General features: G+C 50.3%; 1 protein-coding gene across 5 annotated transcripts in view; it reads left to right on the forward strand.

The window, feature by feature from the left end:
* The first annotated feature begins 4,179 nt into the window (after positions 1-4,179).
* The window catches only part of PLEKHA7 (pleckstrin homology domain containing A7), a 210,458-nt gene continuing 198,741 nt past the window's right edge, over positions 4,180-15,896 (forward strand). For all 5 annotated transcript variants that reach the window (XM_060303467.2, XM_060303468.2, XM_060303469.2 and 2 more), the window contains exons 1-3: positions 4,180-4,306; positions 4,423-4,499; positions 4,594-4,651. In XM_060303467.2, coding sequence (XP_060159450.1) covers positions 4,224-4,306; positions 4,423-4,499; positions 4,594-4,651 — 218 coding nt within the window. In that variant the 5' untranslated portion in view covers positions 4,180-4,223. The remainder of the gene's footprint in view (positions 4,307-4,422; positions 4,500-4,593; positions 4,652-15,896) is intronic.

The following is a 15,896-nucleotide window of genomic DNA, read 5'->3' on the forward strand; positions in this document are numbered from 1 at the left end:
GTAAATAGTGTTGCTATGAACATAGGGGTGCATGTATCTTTTCAAATTATAGTTTTATCAGGGTATATGCCCAGGAGTGGGATCGCTGAATCATATGTAAACTCTATTTTTAGTTCTTTGAGGAATGTACATACTGTTTTCCATAGTGGCTTGTACCAATTTACATTCCAACAGTGTAAGAGGGTTCCCTTTTCTCCACACCCTCTCCAGCATTTATTATTTGTAGCTTATTAAGTTTCCTTAAAACAGGGCTATATTTAAATTTTTTTAATTTTTAATTTTATTTTTTTTGCGGTACGCGGGCCTCTCACTGTTGTGGCCTCTCCCATTGCGGAGCACAGGCTCCGGACGCACAGGCTCAGCGGCCATGGCTTATGGGCCCAGCCGCTCCGCGGCATGTGGGATCCTCCCAGACCAGGGCACGAACCCGTGTCCCCTGCATCGGCAGGCGGACTCTCAACCACTGCGCCACCAGGGAAGCCCAGGGCTATGTTTTAAAATAAATTTATTTATTTTATTTACTTATTTTTGGCTGTGTTGGGTCTTCATTGCTGCATGCGGGCTTTCTCTAGTTGTGGTGAGCAGGGGCTACTCTTTGTTGCAGTGTGTGGGCTTCTCATTGAGGTGGCTTATCTTGTTGCAGAGCACGGGCTCTAGGTGTGCAGGCTTCAGTAGTTGTGGCACGTGGGCTCAGTAGTTGTGGTGCATGGGCTTAGTTACTCCTCAGCATGTGGGATCTTCCCGGACCAGGGCTTGAACCCGTGTCGCCTGCATTGGCAGGCAGATTCTTGACCACTGCGCCACCAGGAAAGTCCCAAAACAGAGCTATCTTGAATTATTTACTGGGTAAATTGCATATCTCCATGTCTTTGGGATTGGTAACTGGAAGATTATTGTGATCCTTTGGTGGTGTCATGTTTCACTGATTTTTCATGTTCCTTGAAGTTTTGTGTTGCTGTCTTTGCATTTGAAAGAGCAGCTCCCTCCTCTAGTTTTTACTAACTGCCCTTTTCAATGCATCCAAACTTGTCTTTTTTTGCTTCAGTGGTGTGCTGGAACTTTACACCAAACCTGGACTTCCACAAAGACCCTCTTGTCTGCGGGTGATTTTCTAAGACAGTGTTTGCCACAGCCCCTAGACTGTGTCTGAGAGGGGCTGCAGTTGGTTTGTGGGCCCCTCAGGGTCCACAGCTGGGACCAAGGTTTGTACGTCTATTGCCTGAAACGTGTGGGTGAGACTCCTCCTGGGTCCCTTGGCATGTGGTGCTGGATCCCACAGCTGCCATAAAAGCACTCTTGTCCATGGATGGATGCCATATTGTTTGTTGTTGAAGGCAGGACACAAATTAAGGGTATCTTATTTAGCCATGATGCACCTATATATTAATAGCAGCATACCACATACACAGTTCTGCGTTTTACATTTCACTTAATATCTCAGAGAGTATTCCATACCAGTACATAGAGATCTATCTCATTCTTTTTAACAGCTGCATAGCAACCCATTTTCATTGTAGGAGTATGACATAATTTAACCCATTTTAAAAAACTGAGGTGTAATTGACATATAACATTATATTAGTTCCAGGCGTACAACATAATGATTCAATATTTGTATATATTGCAAAACATCACCACAATAAATCTAGTTAACATCTGTCACTATACAAATCCATTTTGGGGGGATAGACACTTAGGTTATTTCTGGTCTTTTGTAACTATTGACAATGTTGCAGTGAATACTCTTGTATACACGTCTTTGTGCCCCTGTGTGAGCATTAACGTAGGATAAATTTCTAGTAGAAGAATTGCTAGGTCAAAAGGTATATGCATTTAAATTATAATAGCTGTTGACAAATTGCCTTCAGTGAGACAACTATTTTATAGTCCCATCAACAATGAACAAGAATGTCTTTCTCTACAAAGTGATTTTTGCCAATCTGATACTAAAAATCTTACCTTAATTTTAATCTGCATTCCTCCTATTATGAGGGGGTTGAATATTCTTTCATTTGTTTAAAAGTATTACTTTTCTGGGCTTCCCTGGTGGTGCGTTCGTTAAGAATCTGCCTGCCAATGCAGGGGACACGGGTTCCATCCCTGGTCCGGGAAGATCCCACATGCCACGGGGCAACTAAGCTCGTGTGCCACAACTACTGAACCTGCATGCTGCAACTACTGAAACCCATGCACCTAGAGCCCATGCTCCACAACAAGAGGAGCCACCACAGTAAGAAGCCCACTTGCCACAACTAGAGAAAGCCCGCCTGCAGCAACGAAGACCCAGTGCAGCCAAAAATAAACAAATAAATTTATACAAAAAAAGTATTACTTTTCTATGAACTGTGTGTTCATGTCCTTTGCCCACTTAATGCATTCTTTTAAATTAATGTTTAACAACAAAGACACTACTCTCCCCTTGTAATTTGCTCAAGAATCTCCTCAAAGGGAGGTGGCCCTCTTGGACAGGTGTTCAAGGTCCTCCACAATCACAGCTCTCTCTTTTTAACTCATATGGGCCTCCTTCCCGAACACCACTGTCTGTTCCTAAGGAAGGGCACCTTTATGGTCTCCTCAACACCCCATACCCCTTCCACAATCCCATGTTTGCTCTCTCATCCCTCTCCTCTGGGATGTGTTCTTCCCAGTCAAATCTGACCAGTCCTTCAGGGTCCAGCCAAATTCCACGTGTCTGGGGCATATTCCTTCCTTCCTTCCTTTCCTTTCTTTCCTCTATAGTTGATTTACAATGTTGTGTTAGTTTTTGCTGTACAGGAAAGTGAATCATTTATACATATATCCACTCTTTTTTAGATACTTTTCCCAATATAGGTCATTACAGAGTATTGAGTAAAGTGCTATACAGTAGGTTCTTATTAGTGGGGTGCCTTTCTGAATCTAGCCTACAGTCTTAGTTTCATGTGAGCTGCATCCCACCAACTACCTCCTATGTCCCTCAAAGGCTGGACCTGACATCTCCCAGAGCCCAGCTTCCTCTCTGTCCATGCTCAGTGTGCAGGGATGTCAGGGTGGAGTGTTCTTCATGCACTCAAGCCACATTTATTGACTATATATATGGGTCAGGCACTGTTCCAGGCACTGGGGATATGGCAGTGAGTGAGACAGAACAAGGCCCCTCCTCTCATCCAGCTGACATTTTACTGGTGTGTTTGTGTATGTGTGATAATGTACAACAAAAAGGCAATAAACAAACACAAATAATGTCAACTAAGTGCACAGAAGTAAAGGAATAGTGAGTGGAGGAGGGGAAAGGTCTCCTTTAGACAGTGAGGTCAGGGGAGGGATCCCCCAGGAGCTGAGATGATATCAAGGACTGAGAAGGCTCCAGTCATGCAAAGAAGCTTCCAGAGCCCCCATTACAGACCCCCACCCCCACCCCCGCCTGGAGGGTCTGTTCTTCTAAAGATGGATGAGATGCAGCACAGCTCTCAGCACCTGTCTGTCACTTGACAAGAATTGAAGGCAGAGACCTGTTATTCCTTCCAACTTCAGGGCTATGTGTTGGTGTGTCGGGGGAGGACCTGCACCCTGCTGCTTCATACGCCAGCTGCAAACTTGGGAAAATGAAATCATGGCTGACCTGGGATTAACAGAGCACCTATACGTGCCCGGGTCCAGTTAAGTACTTTACACCACTGTTATTTCATTTAATCTACAGAACAATCCCATGTAGTATTTATTACTAACTTTATTTTACAGAGGAAGAAACCGAGGCTCGAGGGAATATGGAAGTAACCTGTTGAGGTTTACATGGTTCAGAAAGAAGTACAGTTCCTGGAGAGAGTTGTGTCGTGGGTGTCCGGTGGGGTTTACCGGCGCATTCGGGAAGCACCCTGTCTCACGAGTTGGCCCGCCGCGCCCCGAAGGCGGCCCCCGCCCTGCTCGAGTCTCGTGGCCTCAGGGGCCAAGGGGCGCGCGGCGGGCTGGGGGCGGGGAAGGCGCGGGGACAAAGGCCGCGGCTACCGCGCTGGGGCTGGCGGGTGCAGCGGCGAACTCCCGCGGCGGTGCCGGGACTCAACCTGGGCCCTGGCCGCCGCACGCCCGCGCCCCGAAGGGCCAGCGCCGCAATGGAGCGCCCGGGGGCGCAGTTCGGGCCCGCGCGGGCCGAGCCCGCCTGCACGCCGCCCGCACCGCCCCCTCCCCCGCCTCCGTCCCCTCCCTCCCTCCCCGCGGCGGCCGCGGCTACTCAGTGCGCGGCGAACATGGCGGCGGCGGTCGGGCGGGACACTTTACCTGAGCACTGGTCCTACGGCGTGTGCCGGGACGGCCGCGTCTTCTTCATCAAGTGCGGCGCGGGAAAGCGGGGACGCGGGCTGGGGCGCGGGCCGGGCGGGGGTGCGGGGCCGGGCGAGCGCCCCCAGAGCGGCGGCGGCGCTAACAGGTGCATCTCTCTCTCCGCAGCGACCAGCTTCGCTGCACAACCTGGCTACACCCGCGCACCGGGGAACCAGTCAACTCTGGCCACATGATCCGCTCAGGTGGGCGCCGGGCTGGTGGGGTGGGGCGCTCGGGGGAGGGGGTCGTGCGCCTGGGTGGCCCAAGTTTGACCGGACTTTTCTCGCGTTTCCACAGACCTGCCCCGCGGCTGGGAGGAGGGCTTCACGGAGGAGGGCGCCAGTTACTTCATCGAGTGAGTGACGGGGGCGCCGCGCCTTCACCTGTGCCTCGGGGTCCGACCCGTTTCCCGCCGCGCCGCCGCCCCCCCTCCTCCCGCGCGGGTCCGGCGAGTTGGCGCGCACTGCGCCGCGGCCGCACTCATGTGGGCTATTTTGTGCCTGAGTTGTGTGGCGGGCTCCAGGCGGAGGCGAGGCGGGGGCCGCATCTCCGCAGGGGGACCCGGGCGGGGGTCCGGTATCCGGCCCGATGCGGGCGCCGGGGCTTCAAACTGCGCCCGGGACGCGGCGATTGGGCGGGATTGGGGCGCTGGTGTGAGCGGTCGGACACACCTCCGCGCTGGGGTCTCGGGCTAAGCGGAGTCTGGCGGTTGCCGGGGCCGGGATGGCCCGGGGTGGGGAGAGCAGAAGTAGGGGTTCTGACTCGGGTCCAGCAACTGGGGTTGGGGAGGAGGGGGGGGTGGGGAAAGAGACGAATGGCATCTCGTCAGGGGGACTTCCTCTTCGGCCACGTTGTCCGGGATGGTGGTGGAAAATCGGCACCGCAGCCCCACTTCTCCAAAGCGCGGGCCTGCGGGGGAGCGATGGGGCTGGGGAGGGAACCGGTCAGCCAATAGCATTCCTCGAACACTAGGTGTCTTCAGCTGGCGCTTTACCGGGACTATCACTCCTGCCTCTGCTCGTCAATCACACTCCTGCCTCTGCTAGTCAGTCAGTGGCTTTTCCTCAAGCTCGGGAGCCTTGCCCCAGTCGTCAGGTACCCTAGACCTAGGTCTGTAGAAATGAAATCGAGGGGCAGTGAGTTAAGGCGCCGTCCTGACGCTAACACTAGTATAGTCTTTAATTTCCCTCTCTGGGCGTGTACCTGCGTTGCAGCGTTTCTCTGCAACCCTCTGCCTGCTCGCAGGTGAGCTCCATGAGGTCGGAAACTGCTTTTGATCCTTTGCCCCAGTGCCTGGCACAGAGTAGGCACTCGGTAAATGTTTGTTCACTGAATGAATAAACTAGGCAAAGGATAGAGGTTGGTGTATTTTGGGGGACTGTGAGTTAGAATTCCTTTCTTCACCAACTAAAACACTGCTAGTCAGTAGTGGAGCAGCATATTCGAAGCTCGGATGGTCCCAGAACATCCCAGAGCCTCCCTCCCGGTTTGGGCTCTGACAGCTGGTTGAAATCCTGATGGATGAGATTTATAGAAATGAGCCCTACCCCTGTGACTGTGGTTCTGCTCTCCTACCTCACATTTGTATTTGAGAGAGAAGTTGGGGAACTGGCTGGGACCTCAAACCTCTTGGTCAGTGGGCCTCTCTGGCTCATAACTGCATCCATTGATGTTATTAGATTTCTCCTGTGTACCACACATTGTTGTAAGCATTGGGACTACAGAAGTGAAGAGGCAGACACTGGTCGGCTGCTCAGGGAGCTTGCAATTGAGTGGGGGGGGAGGGGAGGAAGCAGAAAAATAAGGGAAAAAACAAACAGGAATAATGTCAGATAGTGGTAACTACTATGCAGAAAATTAAAATAAGGTGATGTGATAAGTAACTGGGTGGTTTGGTTGGATTGGGAGGTTAGTGTTGGTGTTTCCGAATAGGTGACATTTAAGGTAAAATTTGAATGACGAGAAAGAGCCATCCTTGTGTAGATGAGGTGGCAGAGCATTTCCAGAAGAGAGAAACTGCCAGTGGAAGGGCTTTAAGGCACGAAAGAGCTTGGAGTTCAAGGAGCAGAAAGGCGGGTGTGTCTGGAATGTGGTGAACAAGGGAGAAGGTGGCAGGAGAAGAGGTTACAGACAAGAGAGAGCTGAATGGTACAGAGCTTTGTGAGCCAGGGTAAGGAGTGACACAAATGATTTACTTTTTAATTTTTTTTTTGGCGGCTTGCAGGATCTTAGTTCCCCGACCAGGGATCGAACCTGGGCCCCGGCAGTGAAAGCTCTGAGTCCTAACCACTAGACCGGCAGGGAATTACCTGATTTACATTTTCAGAATGGTCTCTCTGCCTGTTCTAGAGTGGGCTGTAGGTGGGCAACTGTAGGGATAGTAGTAGGAGGCTGTTGCTGTAGTCCAGGCAAGCATCATTGATGGCCTGACTGAGGGTGGTAGGTAGCATCAGAGCTGGAGAGAAGTGGTCAGATTCAGGCTTGGTGACTGGGTTGCACTCTGCGAGAGAAGGAAAAGGGTCAGAGATGACTCCCAGGGGCTTGAGCACCTGAGTGGATGGTGTTTATATTGAGATGGGAAGGCCGGGAGGAGCAGATTTGGAGTGGGGGAGAGCGTGAGATCTTGTTGTGCTATGTTACATTGAGATGTGAATATATCAATTAGTCAGATGTGTGAATCTGAGCCCAGGAAAGAGAGAGGACTGGAGATATACATTTGGGTATTATAGGTGTTATTCAAGGCCACAGGATTAGATGAAATCACCTAAGAAAAGAGTGTAGACAGAAAAGATGACCTAAGCCTTGGGACAGAGCAGCATTTGGAGATTGGCAAAAGAGAAGGACTGAGAAGGTAGGAGAAAATCCAGGAGAATAAGGGCTCCCAGAAGCCTGAAGGACAAATCCTGAGTGGAACAGGTGGAAGAGAGCACATGGGGTAAGGAAATGGAGTCAGTAAGTATCGGTGAATATTTCAGGTGGTTTTGTTACAGAGTGAAGTTGAGGAACGAGCTGAGAACTGGAGAGGATGTACATTTGGAGGGGGGTGTCTTTTTTTAGAGGGAGATTGTAGAGCGTGTTTTGTTTGGATGGGAATTATCCAGAAGAGATGGAGAAATAGATGATGCAGGAAAGAGATGGGACAATTACTGGAGTAGTGTTTCAGAGAAGGTAGGAGGGAAGCATCCAGGGCTTAAGTCTCACTGGTCTCAGATGGGAACAGGGCATTTCATCCATTTGTGCAAAGGAAGGGGCTGAGTACCAGAGCTGATGTAAGGAGGTTGATAAGGTTGGTGAGGGGAGAGGTGGGTGTTCCTGTCTGATAGTTTCGGTCATTTTCATGAGGTACTAGGCAAAGTCTTGGGCTGGGGGACTTGAGGGGTGTGTAGGACTCTATAGGCCATAGTCACAACCTCCCAACCTTCCTGTCTTTTGCTGACTCTTCTATGGTAGCTGTGTGTCAAGTCCCTGGTGATCATCTTACAGCAAGCTCTGGCTCCCTACCCCCCAGGGCCTTGGCTGTGTCCTCCCAGGCCTAGGGGAAAGCAGTATGTGACAGTGTCCCCACGCTCAAAGGTGAACCATGTGGGGAAGCTGAGACCCTGTGGCCGCTGATTATACTTCCTACCTCCCGTGACAATTTCTTGAGAGACTTAAGGGTTTGGGAGTAATTGTTCTCCTTTTTCCTACATAAAAAATGTTTTGCTTCACTCTGCTTTCTTAGATTTGCTACGAGCATTTCTGAGTGTTCAATTTTTTTTTTTTTTGGTCCTCCTCTAATAGGGCTCAGTTAGAGGGACAGAGCATTGGCACAGCTGCTTTTATTTTCCCCAGTGGATCCTCGGACCAGAGAGCTGTGTGAGGTTTTCAGGATGCATCAGTTGCTCCTGATATTTAGCAGGTGTTTGAATACTTTCCACAGAAAAATTTCTTGAAGCAGAAAACCTTGAGCTAAGGCAGGTGGATTTTAGTTTTGATTTCTGCACTTTTGGTTCATTGTTGGATTAACTTGGGACAAAACATGGTTCTCCCAATTCTAGACTAGGTGATGCTGATATCTCCTAAGAAGACTTCCTGTACTTTAAAACTTCTTTACTTTCCCATGAGTCTCTTAGCCAGGTAACAAGTTATGATAATAATTGTGGGGCTTCCCTGGTGGCGCAGTGGATGGGAGTCCGCCTGCCGATGCAGGGGACACGGGTTCATGCCCCGGTCCGAGAGGATCCCACATGCCGCGGAGTGGCTGGGCCCGTGAGCCATGGCCGCTGGGCCTGTGCGTCCAGAGCCTGTGCTCCACAGCGGGAGAGGCCACAACAGTGAGAGGCCCGCATACCGCAAAAAAAAAAAAAAAAAAAAAATTGTGATAATAGTGTCATTAACAGCAACAGCAATAATAGTAGTAGCAATTATGTAATAGCTTCATCTTTCTGAGTCCTTGGAGAATGCCAGGAACTGTTTTATAGCTATTATCTGACTTAATTCTCATAACAACTTGATGAGGTAGGAACTGTTACTAGTCCCATTTTACCGATGTGGAATCTTGTATAATCCTGGGCATTTGGGCAGCAAAGGGCAGTTGGCTTTCTCCAGTACCTTTTCTTATCTGATCCTTCTGACAGTCCCTAGAAGCAGCAAATCAGGGATTACCCATTTTTCAGATGATGAAACTCAGGTTCACGAGGGTTCAGTAATTTGGCCGAAGTGTTAGAGCTGGGACTAGACCGTAGGTCTTCATGGTCACCATGGTAGTGGTGGTGGCTCCTACCCCAGATCACAGGTGAGAGCCAGCGTTGATACTTGAAGGAGCCTTGTGTGCCACGTGCCACTGCTCCGAGTCAAGCTGACCAGGGCTCATGTGGCTGCACCTCTTCTTTGTTTTGCTGGGGATTGAAGTGCCTTGGAAGGGCAGCAGCCCTGGTGTCCTATGCTGTCTGGTGGTGGTGCGTGTCTCTGATTAGTAAGAAGTGGAAGACGTTAATTTTTTTTTTTTTTTTGCACCGCGTGTCTATCAGGAACTTAGTTTCCTGACCAGGGATCAAACCCGTGCCCCCTGCAGTTGGAAGCATGGAGTCCTAACCACTGGACCTCCAGGGAATTCCCCATTATTACTTAGTAAAAACAGTTTGGCAGACACAGCCTTTTCAAACATAAAACCCATGAAGGAAAAGTTCTAGAAGAGGCCTTGGGAGCTAGAGTGTTACAGTGGGCTGGGCTTCAGGGTTTCATGAAACCCTGTGGGTTGGGTTCTCCCTACAGCAGGCTTTGACTAGATCTTGAGTCAATAAGGAGGATGAATGGCAGAGAGGAGGGGTCTTGCCTTCTCTGAGATTTTGGTGCCCAGCCCAGCACTGGGCACTGAGTAGGCATTTGGTATTTATTGAAGTAGATCAGGGGTATAGGGGAAACGGGGCAAGGTGAAGGAAGCAAAGTGGCCAGGAGCCACACCTGTCAAGGCTGGTGCCTGGCCCTCAGGCTTCTTGGATGTAGTTGCTTGGTGTCAAGAACAGCACTCAAAGTGGGAACCTGGCCTCCTTTGTCTTCTTCACCTTATAACCTCATGCTCTGCGTCTGGGGAACGGGACATCTGTTGGCCTTTGGACCAGGCCTCCCTCCCTCTCTGGTTGCCAGGCCTTGGTGTCTGCTGTAACTTGGCTCCAGGGTCCTGGTGGGAAACAGATGATTGCACACGGTCTCTTCTAACTTTAAGTCCTCCTCAGTTTTAGCTTTGGAGCCTTTCAGGCCATGCTGTGTAGGTGCCATTCTCTTTGTGGGTGCTGGAGTAAGGCTTGGAGTAAGGCCAGTTTCCCCTCCCCAGCCGTTTGGATCGCAGCAGATCCTGGGGCAGGACTGGCAACCTGATTTGCAGGACCCTGTGCAAAATGAAAGTAAAGGGTCTCTTGTTCAAAAAAAAAAAGGTGCCATTAAAGGTATTAAAGTAGGGCTTCCCTGGTGGCGCAGTGGTTAAGAGTCCGCCTGCCGATGCAGGGGACACGGGTTCGAGCCCTGGTTTGGAAAGATCCCACATGCCACAGAGCAACTAAGCCGTGAGCCACAACTACTGAGCCCGCGAGCCTAGAGGCTGTGCTCAGCAACAAGAGAAGCCACCACAGTGAGAAGCCTGCTTGCCCTAACTAGAGAAAGCCCGCACGCAGCAACGAAGACCCAATGCAGCCAAAAATAAATAAAATAAATAAATTAAAAAAAAAAGGTATTAAAGTGTAAAGCGCTTTCCTTTCTTCTGCTGGCTTTCCCTCAACTTGTTATGGCATTTCTATTTGCTATTTAATGTCATCCTAAGTTTAAAAGAATTAGAAATTTAAATTATTAGCATAAATCTTATGGTTCATCTGTGAACTGTGGAATATAAAGCTCTAAATGCAAACGTCAGGGCATTGACCTCATAGGCTGAATCGCCACCATCATGTCTCACTCCGAGACACCACAGGGCGAGAGTGCCAGTGCTCAGGCCCCCTGGACAGGAGTGAGGAGCAGCAGTGCTGGGCAGGGCTTGGTGCTCCAGGGCGCTGGGAGTGGGCAGTTAAGGACCCATCTTATGGAGGCAGGGAGTGGAGACCAGGCATGAACCAAGGCTTCAAGCCTCCTTCAGAAGGATTAGTCCTCTGGAATAATGCTGAATATCTAAAGTGTGTGTGTGTTTTTATTCTAAAAACCCATCGTTCAGTCTGAAAGGGAGAGAAGAGGAGTTAGGGAGTGAAGGCTGAACCAGGGGCGACAGAATGTCCAGGTGGGGACCCCAGATGGCCATAGGCACCAGGTGTAGAAGCCTGTGAATACTAGATGGCCCAGGAGGCTGCCCTCTTGAGGTTTAATTAAGCCATCATCCAAGGGACAGTCTTCCAGGGCACCCCAGGAAGAAATCTGTCCTGTCTGCCACATGTTCCTCCCCAGACAAATGTTGAACTTCATGGTAGTGAAATTTGTCTCGTAGTGTGCCAGCCTACTAATTCGAGTATTTGTCATCTTTCTCATTGAGGTGTTGCTGGGAACAGCAGTCCCAGCAACTTTATTTCAAACCAGAAAGCAGCAGTTCCACAAAGAATTTCTGGGAAACTAGCAGCTTACATCTATTTAGAAGGGAAATTCTGAAACCTCTTGTTGTTGAAGGTTAAGAAAAGGTTCTCCCAGCTTGGCAAGCCTTGGCCTAATCCCACACTTTATATTTCATTTCCTGTTTGTTTTATCAAGGGTGAAAACTGGCTCATGGATTGAAATGTTAGGTTCTGTGCGAAAGGAACAAGAGTGGTGTTGTGTAGAGAGCCGGAGGGAGGACTGAGAGCCATGATTTGTGCCACGGTCTCAAAACCAACCTAGAAAAGATCTGGGAAAACCTCTTTAAGACGAATGGTGGCAAGTTGCTTCTTAAGGCTCTTTTTTTCAGAGAAAGGACAGTGGGTGGGTGGTGAGAATGTGACCCCTGATTTGCATTGCAGTGCGTATGTGAAGACGGTGGGTGTAGGTATCATTCTCTTGATATTTACGGGAGTAAATTTTGGGCTTCCTAAATCGAGGACTTTGGGAAAAGGAGCTTATTTAAGAAAGCACTTCATGATATGAACTATTTGGTGATTTAGTGAGGTGCTTACTCTAGTTTTCTGTGTCTTCAGGAAAGAGCATGGGTTTGAGTCTTTTTTGCTCAGTGTAAGACAGCAGGATCTCAGCAGACTGGCAGGGTGTCTTAAGTAAATACTGGCAGAGGGAAAAGTATGGGGGAATATGGTTCTATTTGTCTGTTGTTTTTAAGTGGCTGTCAAAACATTTATTTCTCGATTTTCACAGCAACGAAGACCCAACGCAGCCCAAAATAAATAAATAAATTAAAGACAAAAACCAAAAAACCCACTGTATAACCTTGTCCAACGACAGCTATGCTGTTCCAAGGCCATGGGTACCTTGTCCAGGCTGTCGGGACCTGGGGACCAAGGGCCCTGCGTAATGAGGTGTGAAAACGGCTCCTGGTTTGTCTCTTTCCTGGGCATTTAGAGGGCTGCACAGATGTCTGATCCTTAATCTGGGTGGCCACCTGGTTATCGGCTCTGACAGCTGAAGGACAGACATTGTCTGTTGCTGCCTGGGCCACAGATGTCAACAGTAATAATCTCTGTGGTGCTTGATTGTTGAAAAACACGTACGTTCTTTTTAGAAGCAGGTATTTTTATTATTGTCCTCATTTTACAGATCAAGCAAGCATTTGAGGCAGGGGGTGGGAGAAGGGTTAAAAGATCTTTTCAAGGCCAGAGCATCAGTGGAGGAGCTGGGACTTGAACCCGGGTCCTTTTGGCTACAAATTTGTGTACTGTTTCTATCATGGTGCGAGGTGTCTTCTGGCTCCCATTGCGCCTTTCCTTCTGTCCTGAATCCTCCCTTTACAGTCTGTTCCCCAAAAATGGTCCTCTGTACCTTCCCTGATGACCCTGAGGCAGACGCCCCCTTGGGCCTCCCTCAGAAAGTCCCCCGCAGGATAGAAGAATGATGGGCAGGGTAGATGGTTCCCAGGCAGGGCAGTGGGTTGGGTCCCTGGTGCTCTGGGGGAGTAGATCCCCCGACCTCCCCCCAGATGTCAGCTGACCACAGCTTAGGGGCTGATGAGCCTCTTAAGCCTGCTTAGAGCCAGGCTGCCTCTTGCAAGGTTCTGCCAGGAGAGTGTTTCCAGCGTCACAGTCAGTGTTCTCAGGGTTTTTCAGGGGCTTTTCCTGCCAAGGCAGAGCCCTCACCCTCTTGAGGTCTGACAGCGTGAGGTTAGCATATGCATTCTCTTCCAGGGGCTGCTGGCTACCTCCTGTGCTTCCTTGGAACACTGCAGCACGGGGAGGGCTTGGGGGGAGGTGGGCAGTGTGCTCGGGGGATGAAGGGGGCAGAGATCCCATTCCAGCCCTGTGCCTGGGCCCAGGCTGCACAGCCTCTTGTGTTCTCTCCCCTTGGGTGAAGTGAGAGATGAGACTATCTCCGACCCGGGAGGTGTGGAAGCAGAGCAGTATTTTAGGTTAATGCAGTTACCTCTGCAATAAGCCTGTCCTCTCCAAACCGAGTTTGGAGAGGATAGGGTCTGTGTGTCCACAGATAGCACCTTGCTGGAGGAGCATTTAACCACAGGCTGACCACAGTCTGGATGGCTTTTGATCCAGGTTTCATCTGGACTCTGATGAACATCTACTATATGCCAGTCTCCCCACTGGGCGATGTGGAGAGGAATGGAGGTCACTGCCCTCCAGCAGTGCCCAGTCCAAGAGAGGAGAGGGATACTGGGCGGTTTCAGTGTGGGTGACTGGGGCTGGCAGCCTGAGGAGGGCGCCCTAGGGAGCTTCAGAGGGTGAGTGTGAGGAAGGCCAGGCAGCTGTGGAGCGGAGTGGTGGGCAGCCCGAGGCAGGAGAGGCCAGTGGAGGAAACGCGAAGGAGCTGGGGCTGAGGGTAGGTGTGTGCCTGTCTGCGTCCTGAAGAGGCTGGCACCGAGTTGAGTAGTAGGAACTTGACCTGGATACCGCACTTGACTAGTAGCTGGGCTTTAGAAGAGTGACGTAATTGGGGATTTTGCCTAGGGGTTCCCCAAATTCTACGTGTGAGGGGTGGTGCTGCGTGGGGGTTACAGAACACAGATGCTGGAGTCCGGGCGCCTGGGGTGAAATCTTGGCTCTGCTGCCAGCTTGGGCAGGTCACTTAAACCTCTCTGTGTCTTCGTCTGTAAAATGGGGGCAGTGACTGTACTGCCAACTCAGAACAGTGCCTGGCAAATCGTCCATGGTATAATAACTAGCATTTAACTATTAACCATTGCCGCTCCCATAAAGGGAGCCTCCTCCCGTGGGGAAATGTGGCCCAATCAAAGGAGCTCGTTCTCCTGGGGGAAGTCTCCTGAGATCAGGCTAACAGGAGGCAGAATTGTGCTTTCTTGTTGAGACTTGTCTTTCAAAGGAAGCTGGGCACTAAATGGTTGTTGCTAAATGTCAAAGAAATGATTCCTCGAAGCCCTGTCTGGCTGTGTCCAACCTGAGAGAAAATGAGTATTTTTCTTGTAGTTGCGTTTGACACATTTTCCAAATGGGCTGTTTTGATTTCCTCCCCATCCATCCCCTGCTGCCACCACCACCACCGGGGAGAGGGTTCCCAGGTGTTAGTATTAGTGTTTGCACTGCCTGGCCGGGCATCTGAGCTCTTTGTTTTGGAAGCAATAACCCTGGTATCTGTCTTAAAACACTTGATGAGGGAGCAGGGAGGGTAGACACGAAGTAGAAGCTGTGTTCTGTGCTGAGGCATAACTTCTAGGGGGTGGACTGGGAATCAGCGTTATTACAGGCTCCATGGGTGATTCTTACGGACCCTGAAGATGAAAACGTCTTGGAGCTTCAGCTTCCCGATCTGTGTGGTGATGGCTGCGCTGCTTTCCTCCCAAGTGTTATATGAGAATTAAACATGATGGCCCATCTGAAGCTCCCAGCATGCTGTTAGGCACATAGTAGGTGCTTAGGCCTCGTGAGCCCTTTCATTGAGAGAGGACGTCTGTCAGGATTCATTGGATGGAGCTTCGAGAAAGGCCTTGAGAGAGCGTCCGTGGGTATAGCTATCAGTAATGCCCAGGCCGTGACCCCAGTTAGATCCTGGAGAGCCAGGCTCCCTGGGACCTCTGGTTTCCTCTGTGGAGGCTGGGAATATGCTCTCCTCCCCTCTGCCCAGATGATGTTGTCAGCCCCCAAGTTGACAGTGTGGCTGGTCTTTTGGGTGACCATTGAGTGGGGACTGTGTCTGCCTGAGGGGTGGGCTAGCCATTACGCATCTCAGAACCCCATGACCACTTAGAGATCCTCCTGAGGGCAGAGGAGGGGCTGGGGTGAGGGGAGGGTTGTTCTGAGTGATTGACATTGATAGCCAGAGCAGGCAAGCAGCCGCAATTAAGTTGAGAAATGGGAATGCTTCTTCTGTGTGGGAGAAGAATAAATGTATCCTGGCAGACAGTCGTGATGATGAATCTTAGAGGAGTCTGGTGTTGCAGTCTTTCCTGAGCTGGTCCTGGGGAAGATGGGGTGGGGGCAGGATTGTGACTCAGTGCCGTGAACGGCTCACCAACTCCCTGGGGACAGTGTCAGGCACAGAGTCGCTGCTCAACCAAGTCAGTGTGGGTTTGTTGATCTGACGTTTGGCATGACCCTCTTGACGCTTGCAGGCACACAAGGAGAGAGGCTTGACTGGAGTTAGGAGTAAATTGGGGCTGTAAGTGAAGGGGTGAGGAGGGACACAAAGTCAGTGGTCAGGGTCCCAGGGAGGGCAAATCATTCCCTTGCCTGCCCATGAAAGTGTTTGGAAAGATTTCTCAACACATTTTGACCTGGGGATTTTAAAAAAATAGACACATGGATGCTGTGAAGCTAAATAGCTATAATCCCTGTACCCATTAATGTATTTCTAAGCAGAATTGGCGGTACCTGAAATTACATCCATTTACCGAGGCTTTGAATAATTACATTCTTTTTTAGCGCTGGTGTGTAGGTGGGAGCTGGAGAGAGCTCGCTCCGCCTCTGCTTCGACTTTTCCCCGGCCCTCCTCACCTGAAAATGCATGAATGTGTTGGTGTGTTTGGCACCATATGGTTTCTA

This window comes from Globicephala melas, chromosome 8 (assembly GCF_963455315.2).
Source record: "Globicephala melas chromosome 8, mGloMel1.2, whole genome shotgun sequence".
Lineage (NCBI taxonomy): Eukaryota > Metazoa > Chordata > Mammalia > Artiodactyla > Delphinidae > Globicephala > Globicephala melas.